The sequence below is a fragment of the Osmerus eperlanus genome, chromosome 2 (assembly GCF_963692335.1).
Source record: "Osmerus eperlanus chromosome 2, fOsmEpe2.1, whole genome shotgun sequence".
Lineage (NCBI taxonomy): Eukaryota > Metazoa > Chordata > Actinopteri > Osmeriformes > Osmeridae > Osmerus > Osmerus eperlanus.
In genome coordinates, this window is record NC_085019.1 from 1480127 (window position 1) to 1501311 (window position 21185).

A 21185-nucleotide genomic window follows, 5' to 3' on the forward strand; every position below is an offset into this window, starting at 1 on the left:
GAGACATCAGAATACCTTCAACTTGACAAGGTTCCCTGGCCCATTAATTTTGTTTGCTGTGATCGTTTTGTTTATTGGGGGACAGCATGTTCCCAAGAAATATACGCAGTCTTAAATCAGATACCATCGCTGCTCTGCTGCACCATCTCTCTCTCTGTCAATCTCTATATCTCTCGCCCCCCTCACTTCCCTCCTCACCCTACCTCCATCCCCCCTGTCTCCTCATAGTTAAACATGAATAAAACAGAGACAATCATTTTCTTGTTCCCAGAGCCACCGCTTAATGTGATCGAGATCTCTCTCATCTCTTCCCCTCTCTAACGGAAAGGCTTTGTACTAGACCCATCCACCCTCTACCAGGGTAATAAATGCATAATTTTACTCAGTAATTCCAATCTTCCATGTGGTGATTCGATAGCAAAGCCTATCACGGGAAATACATTGGATGATTTGAATATCGTTGTGTTACTCCTTTACTCAGGACACATGAGTTGACCTCCAGAGTGCGATTCAGCACGGTATTATTATGGGATGTTAAGGGAGAAAAAGATCTGACTGTAAGACACACACACGCACACCAGCGCTGAAGGAGACCTTAAGCAGCTCTAATGAGGTCTATTAGAGCTCACCAGAGAGATGGGGATCCCAGCTGGCAGACAGACGACACAGGCTCTTCTTCGGCACTCTAACGTAACAACATTCAAAAGACCCTTTTCCGTACACTCTTTTCACATATTTGAAAACTGCATGTGACGTAACTTGCAAACTTCAGACCCCGCTGTTCTTGCCTGATCCGAACTGTATAACGTCTCTAGTTCAAGCACTGACCATTAGACCAAGAGGACGTTCACATTTGTCGTGGTTAAATGTCTGTAGCGTATTTCCAAACCACTTCTCCTACGTATGTTCCCTGATGGGAATCTATGAAAGAGAGAGAAAGGAGGGTGTTTCTCTCGGTTTCTAAAACCCACCCATCCATATCTCTTCCTTTCTCACCCCCCCCCCCCCCCCCCCCCACACACACACACACACTTTGCTCCAATCCCCCCTCCCTACATAATTCCAGCACTTGCTAAATAACTCATGAGAATCAGTGGACTGGGAACACACTGTTTTAGCCCTGCGCTGATCGGTCCCAAAACTTCCACATCAAGGATCTAATTGCACGGATTCCAGTTTGCACCCACGTGATCTCTGAGGCCCCGGTTTGAACGGACTGGATGAGAGGAGATGGGAGAATGAGGCAGCCCATCAAGGACAAAGTGCAAAAGCAACCTGGATGCGGTTGAGTGGTAACTGCCTATGTATTTTTTCCAAGCACTGCAGTTCGTTTAAACAGTATTTCGGTGGTCGGGGTCAAGGAACGGTCTGTATTTACTAAACACATAGCAGTTTGACAGCAGTGTTGACCTAGATGGTGTTCTAGACATTTTGTTCTGGGATAGCTGCCTCTGATTTGATGCCGAAACAGTAATAATTTCAACAGAAAATAATTTGTTGTGTAGTGGAAGGTAAACGTCTTTCATGACTCAGTCATTTGACGGCCAAACTAGAGTTTTGCCGCAAACATTCAACAACGACTTGACTTGAAATAGAAATAACCCAGCAGTCTACAGCGCTATCTGCTGACCAAGAAAAAAAAATTGTTGTTCGAACAATTCACTTAATCGTACTACTAGACACTTCTAAAGATGTAGGCCTACATTGAAGTATGATTTTATACAACAATGACAGTCGTCTATAATGCTAAATGCCTGTTAAATAAAATGTAACAACTTTGTTGGGTCTAAATAGACTACGATTAGAACTATTTCCTTCTAATATGTTATTTCTGTAGGCTACTTTCTAAATGCAGTATGTTGCTTTTGGTGAAGGCGTCCGGTAAATGAATTGCCAACAGTGTTTTGTAATCCAATGTTATGTTACAAATTACGGAGGACGCAAATCAATAAAAGACAGCTGTGTAGTGTTACGTATGACTGGGGGCGGGGCTTAGAGGAACATTCCGTCTGGTTCTAGCAGTCAGACTCAGCTAGCTCGCTCCGCCGGCTGCTCTGTTCTGTGTAGGTAGCACTAGCTATATCTCCACAAATACGGCAGTAAACAAAGCCTTTTTCTTTGCGTTGGACGACGTTAATATGGATATCAGATGATCCGAAAAGTTCTGTGACCATTTTTATTCCATACCGAGCTATCTTTGAGATTTCAGTAGATTCGGTAAGTTTTACTAGCAACTTGGTCCGTTTTTTTCACACGGCTGGTCACAATAGAGCAAATCAGCCTAGCTCTGCTAACTACAATTTTTCGTGTCTATCAGCTAGCCTACGTTACCTAATGTGAAACAATTGGTTATAGGAATACCTCTCACGTGTAGTCTAGCTAATTTACGATTTACTGCAGAAGGTTATTGTGTAATAGCTAGCCTAAAACTATACTGTATTTCTTGACTGTAGCTTATCGTACCATGCAAAAGTTGCTCTGCGAAAAAAGTACTCGATGATCTGCGTTAGCTGGCTAGCTACGTGTCATTGCTTTAGAAAAACGATATTGTACGATCGTTTCACATCTTATCAACGGTTATCGCTAATAAAATATAAATCCATCTATCGATTCTAGGTAGCTAGTTTGAGTTAAGTGTGAGCAGCTAGCAAGAAAGTATTCAACCATGTATTTAGGTTATCGTAGATGGGCTGCACAGCTGCAGTTAGTCATACTACAGTACAGTAATAGAATATCTACAATATTGGTTTGTCAGCATTAGTAGCACACTGGTATCACTGTACAGTGTCAGGCTAATTCCTTTTAGCGCTAAATAGTTAGCTAGCTACTAGGTCCATTTTTTGCCCGTCTAAGTTTCTTCACGTAAATAGTTTAAACTTGAGACTCGATGTGCTGTTGATTTATAATATGTTGGTCAGGTCGCGATAGTAGTCTGATGACCACGCTAGCTAGTCAACAACATCTGACAGCGAATTTAGGCTACTTCCTTCCACAACATAACACTTAACGTTAAGTAACCATCTCTCCACCATCTGATGAAAATGATGACGGCGAATATCCTGCAATGCCATCGCTGCAATCTCTTATCTGAACTTTGCTCAAAACAACGTTATGTGGTCGAGTCTAAATGAACACTGTGAGGAATACATTTAGCTACGGTTGCAATCTCTGCTTAAAATACAGACTGTTCCATGGCACTTAAATACTCTTAACTGCTTTCCTTAATTATCTACTGTACTTACTATATGCACTAGCCTATTTGTATGTGACATTGGATGAAGGCGTCTGCTAAGTTAATTACATGTAACGTACAGTGTACCGATGTTGATGTGTGTCTTACGTTGCACAGAGAGCATTGGACTATCAGAACATCAACCATGGTGCAGCAATACCAGTCACCCGTGAGAGTCTATAAACACCCGTTTGAGCTGATCATGGCAGTAAGTTCTGTGTAATGTGTGGGTGCTAAATTGTGTGTGTAGTAAATTGTGTATCTATGGTGTGTGCAGTGTGTGGGTAGTAAGTTATGTGTGTGTGTGTGTGAGGGAGGACATTGTGTGCCTGTGTGTAATGGCTACATCATTCAGCATGTTCATGAATTCCTGAGCACTAACGCGTGTCAGATGTCCAGGGCCTGCATGTCTGACTGTGTTTTTAGATACTGAGCTGCATATGTTCATACTGTACACACAACCTCTGTCTCTCCTCCCCCTCTCTGTCTCTCTGTCTGTCTGTCTCTCTCCTCTCCCTCCCTCCCTCTCTGTCTGTCTCTCCTCTCCCTCTCTCTCTGTATGTCTCTCCTGTCTCTCCCTCTCTCTCTGTATGTCTCTCCCTCTCTGTCTCTCCCTCTCTCTCTGTATGTCTCTCCTCTGTCTCTCCCTCTCTCTCTGTCTCCCTCTCTCTCTCTGTCTCTCCCTCTCTCTCTGTATGTCTCTCCTCTGTCTCTCCCTCTCTCTCTGTCTCTCCCTCTCTCTCTGTCTCTCCCTCTCTCTCTGTATGTCTCTCTGTCTCTCCCTCTCTCTCTGTCTCTCCCTCTCTCTCTGTATGTCCTCCCTCTCTCTCTGTCTCTCCCTCTCTCTCTGTATGTCTCTCCCTCTCTCTCTCTGTCTCTCCTCTGTCTCTCTTTCTGTGTCACCCCCCTGGCACACATCATCCACTTCCTGACCTGCTGACCTATCAAAAGCCAGGCCTGAGGCCTACAGGCAGACAGGCAGGCATGGGCACATAGATAGATAAATGGGCAGGCAGACAAACCCAGCATCAGTCGCTCTCGTCAGACCGCAAGGTAAATATTGACAGAGGAGACATTGTGTAAAGCGCTCTTACTGTCATGTGAACCTCATGAAGAGAAAGCTGGCGGTAAGCAAGTGGGCTGTAAAAAAGCCGATGGCCAGGCGGTAAACACAGGCAGCCGCAGTCTGTCTGGGTCAGCAGTGGAAGTGAACATTAACTTCACAGCTAGCTGACCTAAGGGTTTCTGTTCATCTTGATGTGGTTACAGGCCAGGCTCATAGAAACACCCCAGTCCTGTTTTGCTTGAAGTCATGTGAGTAATCTACTTCCTCCTCCCCCCCCCCCCCCCCCCAGGCATACGTCAGACGGTTTCCTCACTGCCACCTGGTCCCCGTGTTTGTGGACAGTGAGGTCATCAGCGAACGCCACAGCGAGGACGGCGTTACCACGGTTACGGAGAGACGCTGCAAAGTGGAGGCGGACGCCCCTCGCCTGTTCAAGAGGGTAACTGACCTTTGACCTCCATCCACCGTTCAGTACACACACACAAACACACACACACAGTCAGTCAAAGTGTCAGGGTGGTTGTCACTGCGTTGAAGATCACCTCTAATGTGTGTGTGTGTGTGTAGATGGCAGGGCTGGACTACCTGTACTTCCTCCAGAAGAACACACTGAACCGTCTAGAGAGAAGCCTTCACATAGAGGTCACCAACGAGACCTTCTCCAGCAGGGTCATGGTCCACGAGATCTGCAACTACACGGTACCACTCCTAACATGACCTGCTCTCTGTCTCTCTTTCTGCCCTTCTGTGTGTGTGTGTGTGTGATCACTTCCTGTTTCCTGTGGTCAGGTGCACCCAGAGAACGAGGACTGGACCTGCTTTGAGCAGATCGCCAGTCTGGACATCAAGTCCTTCTTCGGCTTTGAGAACGCCGCGGAGAAGTTAGCCATGAAGCAGTACGCCAGCAATATTAAAAAGGTGTGTGTGTGTGTGTGTGTGTGCACGTCTCATCTCGTTTCATCTCTTACTGACTTAAGTGAAGAGCCGGTGTGGATAAACTGAGCTTTCTAAACACAGTCATGACACAGTCACATGAGCATGTTTACACAGCCTAGTTAGCCAAACCTGACTGGACAAAGATGTGGAGCTCATGATGTCATATCCTGCTCAGCTGCATGTGTGTGTGTAAGGTGTTACCTCATTATGGACTGTATTCTCTCAACATGTTATCAAGCTATTTTTACTTGACTATGATGTCTCTCGTTACCCCCCCCTCTCCCCCAGGGTAAAGAGATCATAGAGTACTTCCTAAGAGAGCTGGAGGAGGAGGGGGTGACCTCCATCCCTCGCTGGGCCCCCCCCGCACCTCCTCCAGCCGCCAGGCTCCATCCGCCCCCCGTCTCGGCCCCACCCGTCCACGCGGCCCCCCCCAGGGACGCCCAGACAGACCCCCCCGCAGCGCCCCCAGATGGTGAGTGTACCAGTCACCCACACACACACACAGCAGTGTTGACTACCTGACTGAGTGACTCTTCCTTCATACTGACCCGTGCACGCTTATGGTTTCAGACAAGTTGGACGCGGATTACATCCGGCGTTACCTAGGCGACCTGACACCTCTGCAGGAGAGCTGTCTGATCAGACTGCGTCTGTGGCTGCAGGAAACACACAAGGACAAGGTACACACTAAGAACTCTCTCTCTGTCTTGTCTTTTTGTCTCTCTCGTACAGCCTTACACACACACACACAATCGCAATCTCTCACTTCCCTCTTTCTCTTACATGAAGAGGTGGCTGAGCGGTTAGGGAAGCGGGCTAGTAATCAGAAGGTTGCTGGTTCGATTCCCGGCTGTGCCAAATGACGTTGTGTCCTTGGGCAAGGCACTTCACCCTACTTGCCTCGGGGGGATGTCCCTGTACTTACTGTAAGTGGCTCTGGATAAGAGCGATGTAATGCAACACTCTGCTTCCTCCTCGCTCTGTCCAGATCCCTAAGGACCAGCATGTTCTGCGGTTCCTGCGGGCTAGGGACTTCAGCCTGGAGAAGGCCAGGGAGTTGCTGTGCCAGTCGCTCACCTGGAGGAAGCAGCATCAGGTGGACTTCCTGTTAGACTCCTGGGAGCGCCCGCAGGTCCTGCACGACTACTACACTGGAGGCTGGCACCACCACGACAAGGGTAGGACTACAACTCCCATAAAACGCTTCATGGATGTAGGACTACAACTCCCATAAAACGCTTCATGGATGTAGGACTACATCAAAGGATTCAAACAAAGGTTTGAATCCTTTTCCAGGAAGCCTGCTTAGATGGGTTACCTCCCGCAGTGAAAGGGGCCATTACAGAACTGAATGTCTGTGAATGATTGTAGCAGCAGGATGTGGTTTAACCCTCAAGTCGGCAGTTACAGTTAATGTGTCTGGGCTCCACTGGAATAGAACGGAAACTGATATGTAGCCTTACCCAACAAAATGTAGTTTAATTCTGGCGTGTGTGTGTGTGTGTGTGTGCAGATGGACGTCCTCTATACATCTTAAGACTGGGCCACATGGACACCAAGGGTCTGGTGAGAGCACTGGGGGAGGAGTCTCTTCTGAGACAGGTCAGTAACACACACACACACCTCCTACACACACACACACCTCCTACACTCACACACACCTCCTACACACACACACACCTCCTACACACACACACACCTCCTACACACACACGCCTCCTACACACACACACACCTCCTACACTCACACACACCTCCTACACACACACACACACTTCCTACACTCACACACACCTCCTACACACACACACACCTCCTACACACACACACACCTCCTACACACACACACACCTCCTACACACACACACACCTCCTACACACACACACACCTCCTACACTCACACACACCTCCTACACACACACACCTCCTACACACACACACACCTCCTACACACACACACACACCTCCTACACACACACACACACCTCCTACACTCACACACACCTCCTACACACACACACACACCTCCTACACTCACACACACCTCCTACACTCACACACGCCTCCTACACTCACACACACCTCCTACACTCACACACACCTCCTACACTCACACACACCTCCTACACTCACACACACCTCCTACACTCACACACTCACACACACCTCCTACACTCACACACTCACACACACCTCCTACTACACTCACACACACACACCTCCTACTCCACACACCTCACGCCACACACACACAGTTAGTGAGTAGGGAGAGCTCATGTTGTGTTTGTCAGGTCCTGTCTATCAATGAGGAGGGCCTCAGGAGATGTGAAGAAAACACCAGAGTGTTCGGGCGACCAATCAGGTACACCCCAGCACACACACACACCGTCTGTACACACACACACCATCTTCCCACACGCATGCTGATCTCGACCATGAATGTAAACTGTGTGACAATAGTTTAGTGGTGTGTGCGTGCGTGTGCCTGCCAGCTGCTGGACGTGTCTGGTGGACCTGGAGGGCCTGAACATGCGTCACTTGTGGAGGCCGGGGGTCCGAGCCCTGCTGAGGATCATCGAGGTGGTGGAGGCCAACTACCCAGAGACCCTGGGGAGACTGCTCATCCTGAGGGCCCCCCGGGTGTTCCCTGTGCTCTGGACCCTGGTACACACACACACACACACACAAACCATACAGACAGTCTACACACACACTTAACACCACTGCTAGATTATGGTACTGTATTGGGGCTAATGTGTATATTAGGGCTAGTATAGTATTTCATATATAAAATTGTTGCTGTTACTATTCACGTTAATACTTCCTGTGTGTGTGCGCGCTGCAGGTGAGCCCCTTCATCGATGAGAACACCCGCAGGAAGTTCCTGATCTACGCAGGAAATGACTACCAGGGCCCTGGAGGCCTGGTGGACTACATCGACATGGAGATCATACCTGACTTCCTGGGCGGGGACTGCATGGTGAGCTTCCTGTTTCCTGTCATGATAATGTGATTGTGGACAGTGGTGTGATTGTCGGTTTAACACTATTCTCTCTCTCTTTCCGTGTCACACTGCATGTGTCTCTCTCGTGTATGTGTGTGTGTGTGTGTGTGTGTGTGTGTGTGTGTATATCTCCCTTGTGTGTGTGTGTGTGTGTGTGTGTGTGTCCAGTGTGAGATCCCAGAGGGGGGCATGGTGCCCAGGTCTCTGTACCGTACAGCAGAGGAGCTGGAGAGTGAGGAACTGCGGCTGTGGAACGACACAATCTACAAGAGTGCCAGCATCTTCAAGGGAGCCCCACACGAGGTAGCCTTCACCAGGAGAACAGCAGAACCTGTAGAACCTGCAGAAATGCAGAACCTGCAGAAATGCAGAACCTGTAGAACCTGCAGAACCTGTAGAACAGCAGAACCTGTAGAACAGCAGAACCTGTAGAACCTGGAGAACTGTAGAACCTGTAGAACAGTAGAACCTGTAGAACAGCAGAACCTGTAGAACAGCAGAACCTGTAGAACAGCAGAACCTGTAGAACAGCAGAACCTGTAGAACAGTAGAACCTGTAGAACAGTAGAACCTGGAGAACTGCACAACCAGGAGAACTGTAGAACCTGGAGAACAGTAGAACCTGGAGAACTGCAGAACCTGGAGAATTGCACAACCAGGAGAACTGGAGAACCTGTAGAACTTCAGAACCAGGAGAACTGCAGAACCTGTAGAACTGCACAACCTGTAGAACTGCACAACCTGTAGAACTGCAGAACCTGTAGAACTGCACAACCTGTAGAACTAGAGAGCTGGGCTGTGTCGCTCTGTAGAGCTGGGCTGTGTCGCTCTGTAGAGCTGGGCTGTGTCGCTCTGTAGAGCTGGGCTCTGTAGAGCTGGGCTCTGTAGAGCTGGGCTCTGTAGAGCTGGGCTCTGTAGAGCTGGGCTCTGTAGAGCTGGGCTCTGTAGAGCTGGGCTCTGTAGAGCTGGGCTCTGTAGAGCTGGGCTCTGTAGAGCTGGGCTCTGTAGAGCTGGGCTCTGTAGAGCTGGGCTCTGTAGAGCTGGGCTCTGTAGAGCTGGGCTCTGTAGAGCTGGGCTCTGTAGAGCTGGGCTCTGTAGAGCTGGGCTCTGTAGAGCTGGGCTCTGTAGAGCTGGGCTCTGTAGAGCTGGGCTCTGTAGAGCTGGGCTGTGTTCAACTCTTCTCCCTCCTCTCAGATCCTGATAGAGATCAGTGAAGCGTCCTCGGTCATCACCTGGGACTTTGACGTGTGTAAAGGCGACGTGGGGTTCCACCTGTACCACTCCAGACGGGCCCCCGCCCCGCTGGCAGTGCCCAGGAGAGAGGCCCTCACCCTGGGGGCCCACGCCATCACCTCCCCCGGAGCCAACAACGCCCAGCTGATCGAGCGCTCCTGGGTGCTGGGGCGGGACTACAGCATGGTGCAAACGGCCCTCACCTGCAAGGAGGGGGAGAGTGTACAGGTGAGGAGAGCGGTGGTCGAGAAGGGGAGGAGGGCAGTAGAGCGAGGAGGAGGAAGACTGTGGCTGGATTTCATTTGTCAACTCAACCCATTAATCCCTCGCCGCCTCCAGGGCTCCCATGTGACCCGCTGGCCCGGGTCCTACATCCTGCAGTGGCGTTTCCATAGCGCCCCGGCCTGCTCCGCCTCCAGCCTGCCTCGCGTGGACGACGTCCTGGCCTCCCTCCAGGTCTCCTCCCACAAGTGCAAGGTCATGTTCTACACGGAGGTGCTCGGGTCACATGACTTCAGGTCAGCAAGACGCAGTTACATTACATTTACATTTAGTCATTTAGCAGACGCTCTTATCCAGAGCGACATACAGTAAGTACAGGGACATTCCCCCTGAGGCAAGTAGGGTGAAGTGCCAGGGTGAAGACACAACGTCAGTTGTGTCCTTGGGCACGCCAGGGTGAAGTGCCTTGCCCAAGGACACAACGTCAGTTGTCATGACCGGGAATCGAACTGGCAACCTTCGGATTACTAGCCCGATTCCCTCACCGCTCAGCCACCTGATTCCCCCCAGTTACACGCATGTTATATTTCTCTGTCTCTCACACGTACACATAGCCATGCATGCTCAAGATTCCTCACACATGCAGACGAGTACTGTTTACCTAATGCCTGATTTATCGCTCTCCCCTTCTCGCTCTCTCCCCCCAGGGGCTCTATGACCAGTCTGGAGTCCAGCCACAGTGGCTTCTCCCTCCTCAGCGCTGCCACCACCTCCTCTGGCCAATCACAGTCCAGCTCCACAATCTCCAGGTAGCATCCAGCCAATGGGAGCGCCAGGAATTTGGAACAGCCAATAGGATCTGAACAGTGGTGTTTTATGAAAGATGGACTTAACCAATTGGTGCCTTAGAATCTAGAATCTGCCAAAGTTGACCTCACCCCTCTGATGTGGTTGAAATTAGGATTATTGTAACTGGAGCAGCCTGTTTCAACACTCTAGACAGGTATCCTTCCTGAAATTAATAATACTGTAACATATATAAATATATATATATATATATATATATAGAATAATATTAAAGATTAGTAATAGGATATGATTGTGTTGGAGACTTTAATCTATCCGTTCATGCTAGAGCACATCTTACCTCAAGGAAGGAGGGTCTTTAGAGTATTGAAATGAGGCCCAACCAGAGAGTTATTATCCTCACTGCCATACAGGGAATACTTAATATATGGTCATCTCTCGATATTTGCATAGAAGCACTTGGAAGATCTTCCTGTTCCTGTGCTGATGAAAATAAATAAATTTTGCTAGTTCAGTTTAGAAAGTCATGATATTAAAATATTATATGTATTCCTTATTTAGATGTGTAACTATCAGTAAAGAGCTGCATTAAAGTTGAGCCTGGGTGGAAATAATTTATGTTCAGTGAGCATCTGTTGTAAGTAAAATAAAACCTGAACCGCAAACATCCCTGTTGTTCCCTCCTCCCACACCCGGATCTGCTGCCCTGTGTGGGCGGGCTGTAATTGCAAGGTAGACGGGGAAGACATCTAATCATAATACCAAAACGGTTGTTAGCGTGTAAATGGCACAGCGCTTCTCAGGCCGTGCTGTTACCGCTGTTGTCCACAAGGAGTCAGAATTGGCACGTCTTAGTTTAGGCCTTGGTCCTGTTGTGGACTCGTACTGTTGGTTGATTTGCATAGGTTAACAGGCTACTCATTGTTTATGGTTTTAGGTTGGCGCAACCAACTGCAGCTGTTTAAGTGATCGGTTGTAGAAACTAATAAAGTAAAGCGCGTTCCTATATCCATAATAATATGACGAGAATCCGGCGGTGTAACAAACTGAAACAATCGCTTTAATGATCTGTTCCCGTTGGTAATTCCTATTCAATTCTTTACAAAGTTGTGCGATTTTGCGCCTACGGGACTAGGTAGGACGATTGAGTATCGTTTAATGTAATTTCCAAGCTTCTCAGTATCTCGGTTATTAGTATTCAATAGCTAATGCATTTGTGCGCGCATTCAGTAAGGGCAGTGATTTCCATAAAACGTTAATTTCCATAAACTAATTTGAAGCCCGAGGCTAACACCGGGATTGTGAATTTCCATGTTCTCATATCGTCCCTCCCGAGCCTGTGCCACTGGCTTACTGTAGGCTAGCTACTTAGCCGAACACAGTAGGCGCAGTCCACTTAACAAACGGACCTGTGTCCGGCGGCTCCCCGCCGGCCTGTCAGCGGAGGAGAGCGGGTGAGAGCACCTGGAAGGGGAGAAAATTCGCTGTGTCTGCAAGGAAGCCGTATGATTCTCGCTATAACGATCTCCCACGACATGTATTATTCACCTGATGGGACGCGTATCCCGCCCTTCTGCCCACTAGTCTTATTTGCAGGGAAAGTAGTCTATGAATTAGTGTTGGACTTCCTGTTAATGTCACACAAGAGCCCTGGTTGAAGAATACAGTGTTCTGCCTGAAGCATGAGACACGCTACAAACCCTGTCTCCTAATCTAGCCTGCAGAGGGGCTAGATGCCCGGGTGTAGCACCATAATGCACAGTACTGTAGTGTACTGTATAGCCAGTGTTATTGTGTAAGAAGTTCTGGGGTAGGGACTCATCCATTTCAACATGTTCTACGGATCCCTTAACTCTTATACACAGAATACTCCACTTAGATCTTATACAGCCTGAAGGAGGTATGTTCCTATTGGGCCACCAGCTCATATCTTATATGATTCATTCCCTCCTCTACAGTAGTTACTCAGAGATCATCTCTCTCCCCATCCCCTCTCTTATTCTCTGTCGCATTCTGTCCATTTCAAATTAATTTCCCCCTCACACGCACTCATCTCTCTCATACACAGTCTTCTCTCTTTCCCTCCAACTTCTCTCCCTCTCCAGTTCTCCTCTCCCTCTCATTTCTCTCTGCGGTCCGTTTGACCATGTTAAGTAGTTGTAATCAGACGGGTTATGGAACCTCTGTGCGGTGTGTGCTGCTCATTAAAACGCAGGGCTGGCTTTTACAGAGGCCGACTCTGACAAGGATGACCTTCCTGCTAATTGAGAAAGAGAGATGAGGCTTACAGTGCTGCTGAATTATTTTTAGGGGGTAGATGGCAAAGTGCTACACAGGCTTCATGTCAATTCGAATTGGGGGGTGTTTGTTTGTGAGTGTGTGTACTGAATTGAAACGGCAGCCATCACTTGATTTGATTTGAGAACATGTGAATAACGTGTGACTGTCTCAGTGTTCCTGAGTGGATATAAGGGTTCGCACTCTTACCTCATGCTCTACGAAGACTGGTGTCTCCAACAACAAGACCAGATAGACGCATCTGTTCATATCGTTGGGTTCAATCTCTCTGTGTCTCTCCTACTTGCTGTCTCTCTTCATCCTCATCCCATTTCTTTCTGTTACTCTCGCATTTCTCACCCTCTCTCTCTCAACCTCTCTCCTCGTCCCTCTCTTTCTCATCCTCTCTCTCGACCTCTCTCCTTGTCCCTCTCTCTTTCTCAACCTCTCTCCTCATCCCTCCCTCTTTCTCATCCTCTCTCTCAACCTCTCTCCTCGTCCCTTTTTCATTCTCACCCTCTCTCTCTCAACCTCTCTCCTCGTCCCTTCCTCTTTCTCTCCCTCTCTTTCTCTCCACCTCTGTCCTCTCTCATGTCTCTCTTCTTTCCTCTTTCTGTAATCCTCTTAGTCTCTCTTATCTTTCCCCCCCTCCTCATCCTCCTGTGCCTCTCACCTTCTCTTTCTCTCACCTTCTCTAACTCTTCAATCTCTCCTCCTCTCAGTCTTTATGTCCTCAGATTCCATCTGTGGGGATGACCTGTCCCCCTGTGCTCCGCTAAGCAGCTCTGTTCTGGGTGCGTCTGGTCCACACTGGACCAGCTCTGTTCTGGGTGTGTCTGGTCCACACTGGACCAGCTCTGTTCTGGGTGCGTCTGGTCCACACTGGACCAGCTCTGTTCTGGATGTGAGGCTCTTAGAGACCTCAGCCCCTAACACTAGTATGCATCTGATGGGTTATTGGCTGACATTTCCTCCTGGCATTTCCTGTCTCTGGGAGGGGGTGGGGGGGTCAGTTGGATGGGGCCTGGTTAAATGTTAGAGGACAACTCATCCATCCTCTCTGTCAGAATGAGAGCCAGACAGACAGTTAATATCCTTCTTTTAGTTTTCTCCAACTCCAGCCCCTTCTTGTACAAATATCAATTTTTTGTCTCTTTACTTGCTAATCTCACTCTTTTACACATTCTCGCTCGCTCTCTTTCTTTCTCTCTCCTGTCCTGTGATGCTCGCTCTCTCTCTTTCTCTCTCCTGTCCTGTGGTGCTCGCTCTCTCTCTCTCTTTCTCTCTCCTGATATTGGTGCCTGCCTGCTTTCTCTCTCTCAGTGACAGGATCCTAGTATGTGGAGATTGAAATTAACAAACACCTGCTTCTCTGGCTCGGTGACTGGGGGTCTGAAATGCTGGCTGGCTGATTAACTGTGATGCTGATTGGCTGGCTGGCTGATTAATTGTGATGCTGATTGGCTGGCTGGCTGATTAACTGTGATGCTGATTGGCTGGCTGGCTTGCGAGGGGATTAGTTGTCTGGCCTGCTGTGTGAGTAGTTGACTGTACGTGGGATAAGTAATTGGTAGACAGGTCAACTGGCAGTTTCAAGGCTGGCTGGTTCACTACATGGGTGGTAGACTCTTAACAGGCTTGGTGGTACACTGGTAATCCTCTCCCCTCCACTCTCTTCTCCCTCCCTCTCCTGCCCTGCCCTGTTCACTCCTGTGCCCTCCCCCTCTCCAACACACACAGTGTAAGGTATAAGATCAGAGTGGAAGAGGATGTAAGGGGGGGGGTAATGCTCTGGGGAGACAGGGTCTCTAAGCTGTGATCTGCTAAGCCTATTATGCTCTTGTTGTTATTGGAAGGAAGGCAGCAAATCCTGTCTGGGTGTGGGAGGGAGGGAGGGAGGGAGGGAGTGTTTCCACATTAGTATAGTATTTGAACATATTTCAAATACTTTTTTTCTATATTCTTTTTTCAACCTTTCAAAACTTTTTTTTATGATATTTCTTTTTTTAAACCTTTTTTTTAAACCTTTAAAGCATTTCTGGGGTATCTTTCACCATCTCTCTGTACCCCTCCACTATGTGATCAGTTACGGTATTCACTTAAGTTTTAGCATGTCTTTCTCTGTCTGTCTCTGGTATATTCTCCTGAATCTCCTCTGGTGTGTTTTCTGGTGTAGGTCAGTGGTGTGAAACTTGACAGTCCACTCGCTAAGCCAACCACTTTCTTCTTCACGAGAGCCCCATTAAATAAAGAAGCCATTTAAACGGATGACAAGTTGAGCACTCCCAGTGCTTCTCTGTATTAGGGGAGCAGAAGCCAATTGGATTTTAGTCATCTGTCCATTAAAGATCCATTACATCATCATTCTCTGCTGCTGTAGATCTGCTACTCCTCTCTCTCTCTTTCCTCCTCTCTTGCACCATCTCTCTATCTCTCTCTTTCCTCCTCTCTTGCACCATCTCTCTATCTCTCTCTTTCCTCCTCTCTTGCACCATCTCTCTATCTCTCTCTTTCCTCCTCTCTTGCACCATCTCTCTCTTTCCTCCTCTCTTGCACCATCTCTCTCTTTATCTCTCTCTTTCCTCCTCTCTTGCACCATCTCTCTCTTTATCTCTCTCTTTCCTCCTCTCTTGCACCATCTCTCTCTTTATCTCTCTCTCTCTTTCCTCCTCTCTTGCACCATCTCTCTCTTTATCTCTCTCTCTCTTTCCTCCTCTCTTGCACCATCTCTCTCTTTATCTCTCTCTCTCTTTCCTCCTCTCTTGCACCATCTCTCTCTTTATCTCTCTCTCTCTTTCCTCCTCTCTTGCACCATCTCTCTATCTCTCTCTTTCCTCCTCTCTTGCACCATCTCTCTCTTTATCTCTCTCTCTCTTTCCTCCTCTCTTGCACCATCTCTCTATCTCTCTTTCCTCCTCTCTTGCACCATCTCTCTCTTTATCTCTCTCTCTCTTTCCTCCTCTCTTGCACCATCTCTCTCTTTATCTCTCTCTCTCTTTCCTCCTCTCTTGCACCATCTCTCTCTCTCTCTTTCCTCCTCTCTTGCACCATCTCTCTCTTTATCTCTCTCTCTCTTTCCTCCTCTCTTGCACCATCTCTCTCTTTATCTCTCTCTCTCTTTCCTCCTCTCTTGCACCATCTCTCTATCTCTCTTTCCTCCTCTCTTGCACCATCTCTCTCTTTATCTCTCTCTCTCTTTCCTCCTCTCTTGCACCATCTCTCTATCTCTCTCTTTCCTCCTCTCTTGCACCATCTCTCTATCTCTCTCTTTCCTCCTCTCTTGCACCATCTCTCTCTTTATCTCTCTCTCTCTTTCCTCCTCTCTTGCTCCCTCTCTCTCTTCCCTCCCCCCTCCTTCACTCTCTCCACACCAGTCATAAACTCTAACACATCTTAAACCTCTAGTCTATTACAGTATAAACCTCAGTCAGAAGGCATGTCGTATATTACCCGTGTCCTGATGTACAACTTGTGAAACACGGAAGCAATCTACAGTTTTACATACCGCTCTATCTTAGAGTTGTGTTCTGTTCTGGTGTTCTGTTCTGTAGTGTTCTGTCAGACTATGACCTTGGGATAGACGCAGGAACCTAGAAAGAGAAAGAGATGGAGAGAGAGTCAGAGATGGGGAGAAAGAGAGGGGAAAATGATGGAGAGAGAGGGAGGTGTTAACATGAACTAAGAGAGAGGAGGGATGGAGGGCGCTTTACGACCTGCCTGAATCCTTCCTCCCTCACCTCTCTCTCCTTTCTTCTCTTGCTCATTCTCTTCTCCCTCTCATTCTCTCCTCCCCCTCTCTGTCTTTCTTACAGCAGTATGAAATTCCTCCGTTTGGTATTTTAACAGCTCGTCGTGTTGCGTCCTATTCATCTGTGATTGCCTGAGCAGAACAATTAAACTTCATTACCCAGACTGCCCACAGGTGAGCTCTGTAGACGGGCACAGGCCCATTGTAATGCTCCTGCGGTCTGCTTCTCTGAAAAGTAATTTAATCTGCAATACTTTTCTGCAATGCTAAGAGCGGGTAGGGATTGAATCTGGGCCTCTGCCTGTCTCAGAGGAGCTATGCAGGCGTACAGTATAGCTAGCAAACCTTCTGCATTCCCCTGGGTCCAGGGAGAACTCACTAGGCTGGTTACATGCATGCCATTATCCATCAGGCTCTGCAGCAGACGGCCCGCTGAGCTGGAATGGGTCCTTAAACAGACAGAGCCGGCGTGAGGTTTGTGGTTCATGATTACTGAGAACGGATGGTAACTAATGCAGCAGGGATGTGATTCGCTGAGAGCCCTCCTGACAGCCCTCCAGGCCTCCAGGCTCTTCCTCCCGTATCTGGAGGTACGTGTGTGTGTGTTGGGGGGGGTGGGGGGGGGAGCTGAGTGTGTCTCCTCTGCTGGGAGAGAGGAGAGAAGAATAGAAGAGGGGAGGGGAGGAAGTTAGGGGAGGAAGGGAGGAGATGACACTAGAGGAGGGTGATGGGGGTGGGAGGGGGAAGTAGAGGAGAGGAAATGTAAAGAGAGGAGGAGAATCTCCTCCCATCCATCCACCTTGCTGGCAGACCCACTAACAGGAAGATGGCAGGCTGCCGCTGGGCTCCTCTCCTCAGCCAGGAGGATGGAGACTCCTGGCTGAGGAGGAGGAGGCAGGAGTTTCTGCTGTGTGGAGGTTCTCGCTCTCAGGGCTGAAGGTGATTTAATTGTTCTGGTTCCAGCGGTCCAAATTAGCAGGAGCAGGGTTCAATTACACCAGGGTGAGAGAGCCAGGCCTCTCCTGCAGCCCAGGGTAATGAGGGTCAGCAGGGCGAGCGAGGTACAGGAGAGTGAGGGGGCTGGATGTACTCTTTCTTTCTCTCTGCACAGCTCTTTTTCTTGTTTTTATAACTGTGTTCTCTCCCTTTCGCCGTCTCACTCTCGGTAGGACATACTCTTCAGCCTCTGAGATACAGGTCTCCCCTCCTCTCTCTCCCCCTCTCCTCCTATCTTTTCCTCTCAGAAATGGCATCAGGGATGCAGTAGACAGTATAAATCCTTTTGGGTCCCTGTGGAGATCTGAGACTTCATCTCTCATGTAATCTGTCAGACCTCTAATGCTTTAACGGCATTAGGACAGGATTTGGGAAGGGACAGAGGAGAGGGCAGCTGGGGTTGCATAGGGACAGAGGAGAGGGCAGCTGGGGTGGCATAGGGACAGAGGAGAGGGCAGGTGGCATAGGGACAGAGGAGAGGGCAGCTGGGGTGGCATAGGGACAGAGGAGAGGGCAGGTGGCATAGGGACAGAGGAGAGGGCAGCTGGGGTGGCATAGGGACAGAGGAGAGGGCAGCCATGGGGGAACACAGGGATGTGAGGACAGAAAGGTGGAGAAGGAGAGAGGTAGGGGGAGTGTTGTGTGTGTGTTTTTTGTTTGTAAAGCTTGACTGAGTATGGAGGTGTTTATTGGTGTTGTTTGATCCGATTGCACCCTAGTTAGACGCTGTCTAGTTTCACTCATTTGAGTGTGTTTGATGTTTCCCACAAAGCCACAGACTGATGCCCGGCCCGCCTCACTTCCTGTCAGACTAGGGAAGCAGGTGCTGAAGTGATTTACACATGAAACATCTTCGATCCCCCCTCCTCCTATTCTCTCATCCCCTCCCTCCCTCCCTCCCTCCCTCCCTCCCTCCCTCCCTCCCTCCCTCTCTCTCTCTCTCTCTCTCTCTCTCTCTCTCTCTCTCTCTCTCTCTCTCTCTCTCTCTCTTTCTCTCTCTCTGTCTGTCTGTCTGTCTGTCTGTCTGTCTGTGGAATACTAGATGGAGGGATGAGATGAAAGAGAGGAGTTGGCGGAGGATAAGACTGCACACAGCGGAGAGATGTAGAAATCTTGTGGGGTTTGAGTGCTCTTTGGTGCAGTGATGGTGGTTTGGGCGATAAGGCTGGCGTTGTGTTGGTGCAGCTCACATGCAGATGCCACCAGACCAAAAGGAGTCCGCTGGTAGATGACTTGTCTCCTCAGAAAGTAGAGAAAGTTGAACGTCTTCTAGGAACAAACACACGTTTCCCAGGGAAGCAGGAGGGATGGAGTGTTGCCTGACGTTCTAGAACGCCCGTGACAGGACGTTGACATGTTCGGAATGTGTTTCAGGCTGTGGTCTCTACTAATGTATGACGACAGTTAGCATTTCAGCATTGTTGCGCTGTGACTGAGCCGAGATGTGGTTACCGTGTACTCTGTCTGGTCAAATCCAGCCCATCCCTTGACTCTGAGACTAACTACTTCTGTCACTGTACACAACTGAGGAGAAGTTTGTGTCTGTGTTCATCCTCCTTGTCACAGCTGTGACTACCTAACTGCTGTCGCTGGAATGCAAACAGCCCGAGTTAAAGATTGAGAGAGTGTATGCGTGCCCATGTGTGTGTCCATGTATATGTGCGATCAAAAGACAGTACCTGAATATGAACCTGTGTGTGTGAGGAGTACTACACATGTAAACTCATTTGTGTTCCTTTGTTTATAGTAGAGCTTTCTGGATGAGATTAGTGAGTACTCGAGATCTGTCTGTCTCACACACACAGATACAGACACACACACACACTTAAAGCTTTCATGAAGACTTAGTCTCCATACGAAGCTGATCTCTTTCAGCTCAGAAACAAGTCACGACATGTTTGCTAATCCACTTTTAAATGGCCGCTAGCCATTCCCTGTGAGCCTTAACCAGACACAGAAACGTCTTGGCCAAAAAACACCCAGAATGGATTGCACCTACGAGGTGTCAGAGCGTTTCCTATGGGCAGGTCATAGTTGAGGTGTTCACATTCCCAAAACTGTCTCTGAGTCATCCTTTTTACCATGTCATGGGTTGCCAGGTTTGTGAATATCCCCCAGTTTGGGATGATAAAAGCATTGATGACCTCTCTGGTCTTTTAGACAGTTACTCCAGCCACAAACGCTGACAAACAGCGACCTGACAGTTTCTGGCCCCAAGTCCATTACTCAGTTTGCTACTTGGACTGAGTGTGTGTGTTAGTGTGTGTGAGAGAGAGACAGAGAGACGGAGAGAGAGTGTGTGTGTGTGTGTGTGTGTGTGTCATCTACTGTCACCAGTATCGATGAACACGATGATAGAGCAGCGCCTATTGCACCTTCATGTATTAGCAGCTGCTACTGAACATGTCGCTCAAATCCATAGTGAACCGCTCCACACACACACACACACACACGTGCAAGCAGGCACCACTGTCACCACGAGAACAACCACAAATACACACACCACTGTGACATGGACACACACACACACAGAAATAACACCATCCATCCACTTGTCTGTAAACAGCTGAATATCTGTTCTCCAGTAACTCTTTATTTAGCCCCACTCTCTCGCTTCAAGGCCATGCAGGTCTGCCTTGTGACTAGGCGCACGCACGTGTGTGTGTGTGTTTTGATTCCTGTGTGTGTAGTCTGCTTGCGATGTGGGGGCGAATGTGTGATTCATTATGAGCTCACACACACAAACGCACGCTCGTCTGAAGCTCAGTTTCATTCGTGAGGGCGGCCGCCCAGATTGTAGAGTGGAGAGCCTCACCTAAACCTCACCTAAACTACACGTCGTGTTCAAAGGACTGTGAAGTAGCTAGCTGAAGTGTGTGTAGCTAGCTGAAGTGTGTGTAGCTAGCTGAAGTGTGTGTGAACACGTTGGGGTCGTGTGCAGGCCGGGTCACACTGGACTGTCATTTGTCCGAATGTCAAAGAGAGAAAGCAGAGTGTTGGGAGGACAATGGGAGGACCGCTGGCAGTGTGTCATCAGTCTGCGTGTCACTCAAGGCCATGCATGTATTGTTGCTTGATATTCATAAATATTTAGTCACCTCCACCCCTTCAACCCCCTCATCAACTCCCTTCTCTCATTCTCCCTGCAGCCAGGCATCTCTCCTCAGGTACAGTAGGTCTTTATCTTCACAAGACAACACCTTCTAGTCAGGTGATGTTTTCTCCTCCTCCACAGCAGCAGGGGTCAGGGGTCAGGGGTCGAGCCGTAACCAAATCCCTTCTGACCGGGAGGGAGGGAGGGAGGGAGGGAAGGAGGGAGGGAGGGAGGGAGGGAGGGAGGGAGGGAGGGAGGGAAGGAAGGAGGGAGGGAGGGAGGGAGGGAGGGAGGGAGGAGACTGGTTCATTACAGACCCTCCAGAAGAAGGTCAAACTCTCTCCTGCGAACAGACTCCTTCCCACTCCCACCTGACTGCCCACACTCGCCCACCTGCTTGTCGGCTAAATGAGATTTCTCCTCTACAGAGATGCAGTATCACACCTGCACAGACCTAGACACACAGGTCTATACACACACACACACACATTTAGATTAAAAGGCACACACACATTAATATTAGAGGTGAACCCTTCAAAAGGGTGCGGGGTAGAAGTCTTATGCTC

At 48.8% G+C, this 21185-nt stretch overlaps 1 protein-coding gene across 1 annotated transcript; it reads left to right on the top strand.

Annotated features, from left to right (window-relative positions):
• The first annotated feature begins 1985 nt into the window (after positions 1-1985).
• LOC134039971 (SEC14-like protein 1) lies at positions 1986-11163 on the top strand. The gene is made up of 16 exons (XM_062486197.1): positions 1986-2217; positions 3350-3440; positions 4588-4737; positions 4866-4997; positions 5088-5216; positions 5523-5709; positions 5808-5917; positions 6226-6415; positions 6751-6839; positions 7530-7600; positions 7731-7902; positions 8084-8218; positions 8411-8545; positions 9437-9703; positions 9815-9993; positions 10405-11163. Exons 2-16 carry the CDS (start codon positions 3378-3380, stop codon positions 10508-10510), a joined length of 2115 nt encoding a protein of 704 aa, XP_062342181.1. The 5' UTR covers positions 1986-2217; positions 3350-3377; the 3' UTR covers positions 10511-11163.
• Positions 11164-21185: the final 10022 nt, after the last annotated feature.

Coding starts and splice junctions, on each gene's coding strand:
- LOC134039971 (XM_062486197.1), top strand. CDS start 3,378: ATGGTGCAGCAATACCAGTCACCCGTGAGAGTCTATAAACACCCGTTT. Junction 3,441..4,587: donor CGTTTGAGCTGATCATGGCA/GTAAGTTCTGTG, acceptor CCCCCCCCCCAG/GCATACGTCAGACGGTTTCC. Junction 6,416..6,750: donor CTGGCACCACCACGACAAGG/GTAGGACTACAA, acceptor GTGTGTGTGCAG/ATGGACGTCCTCTATACATC.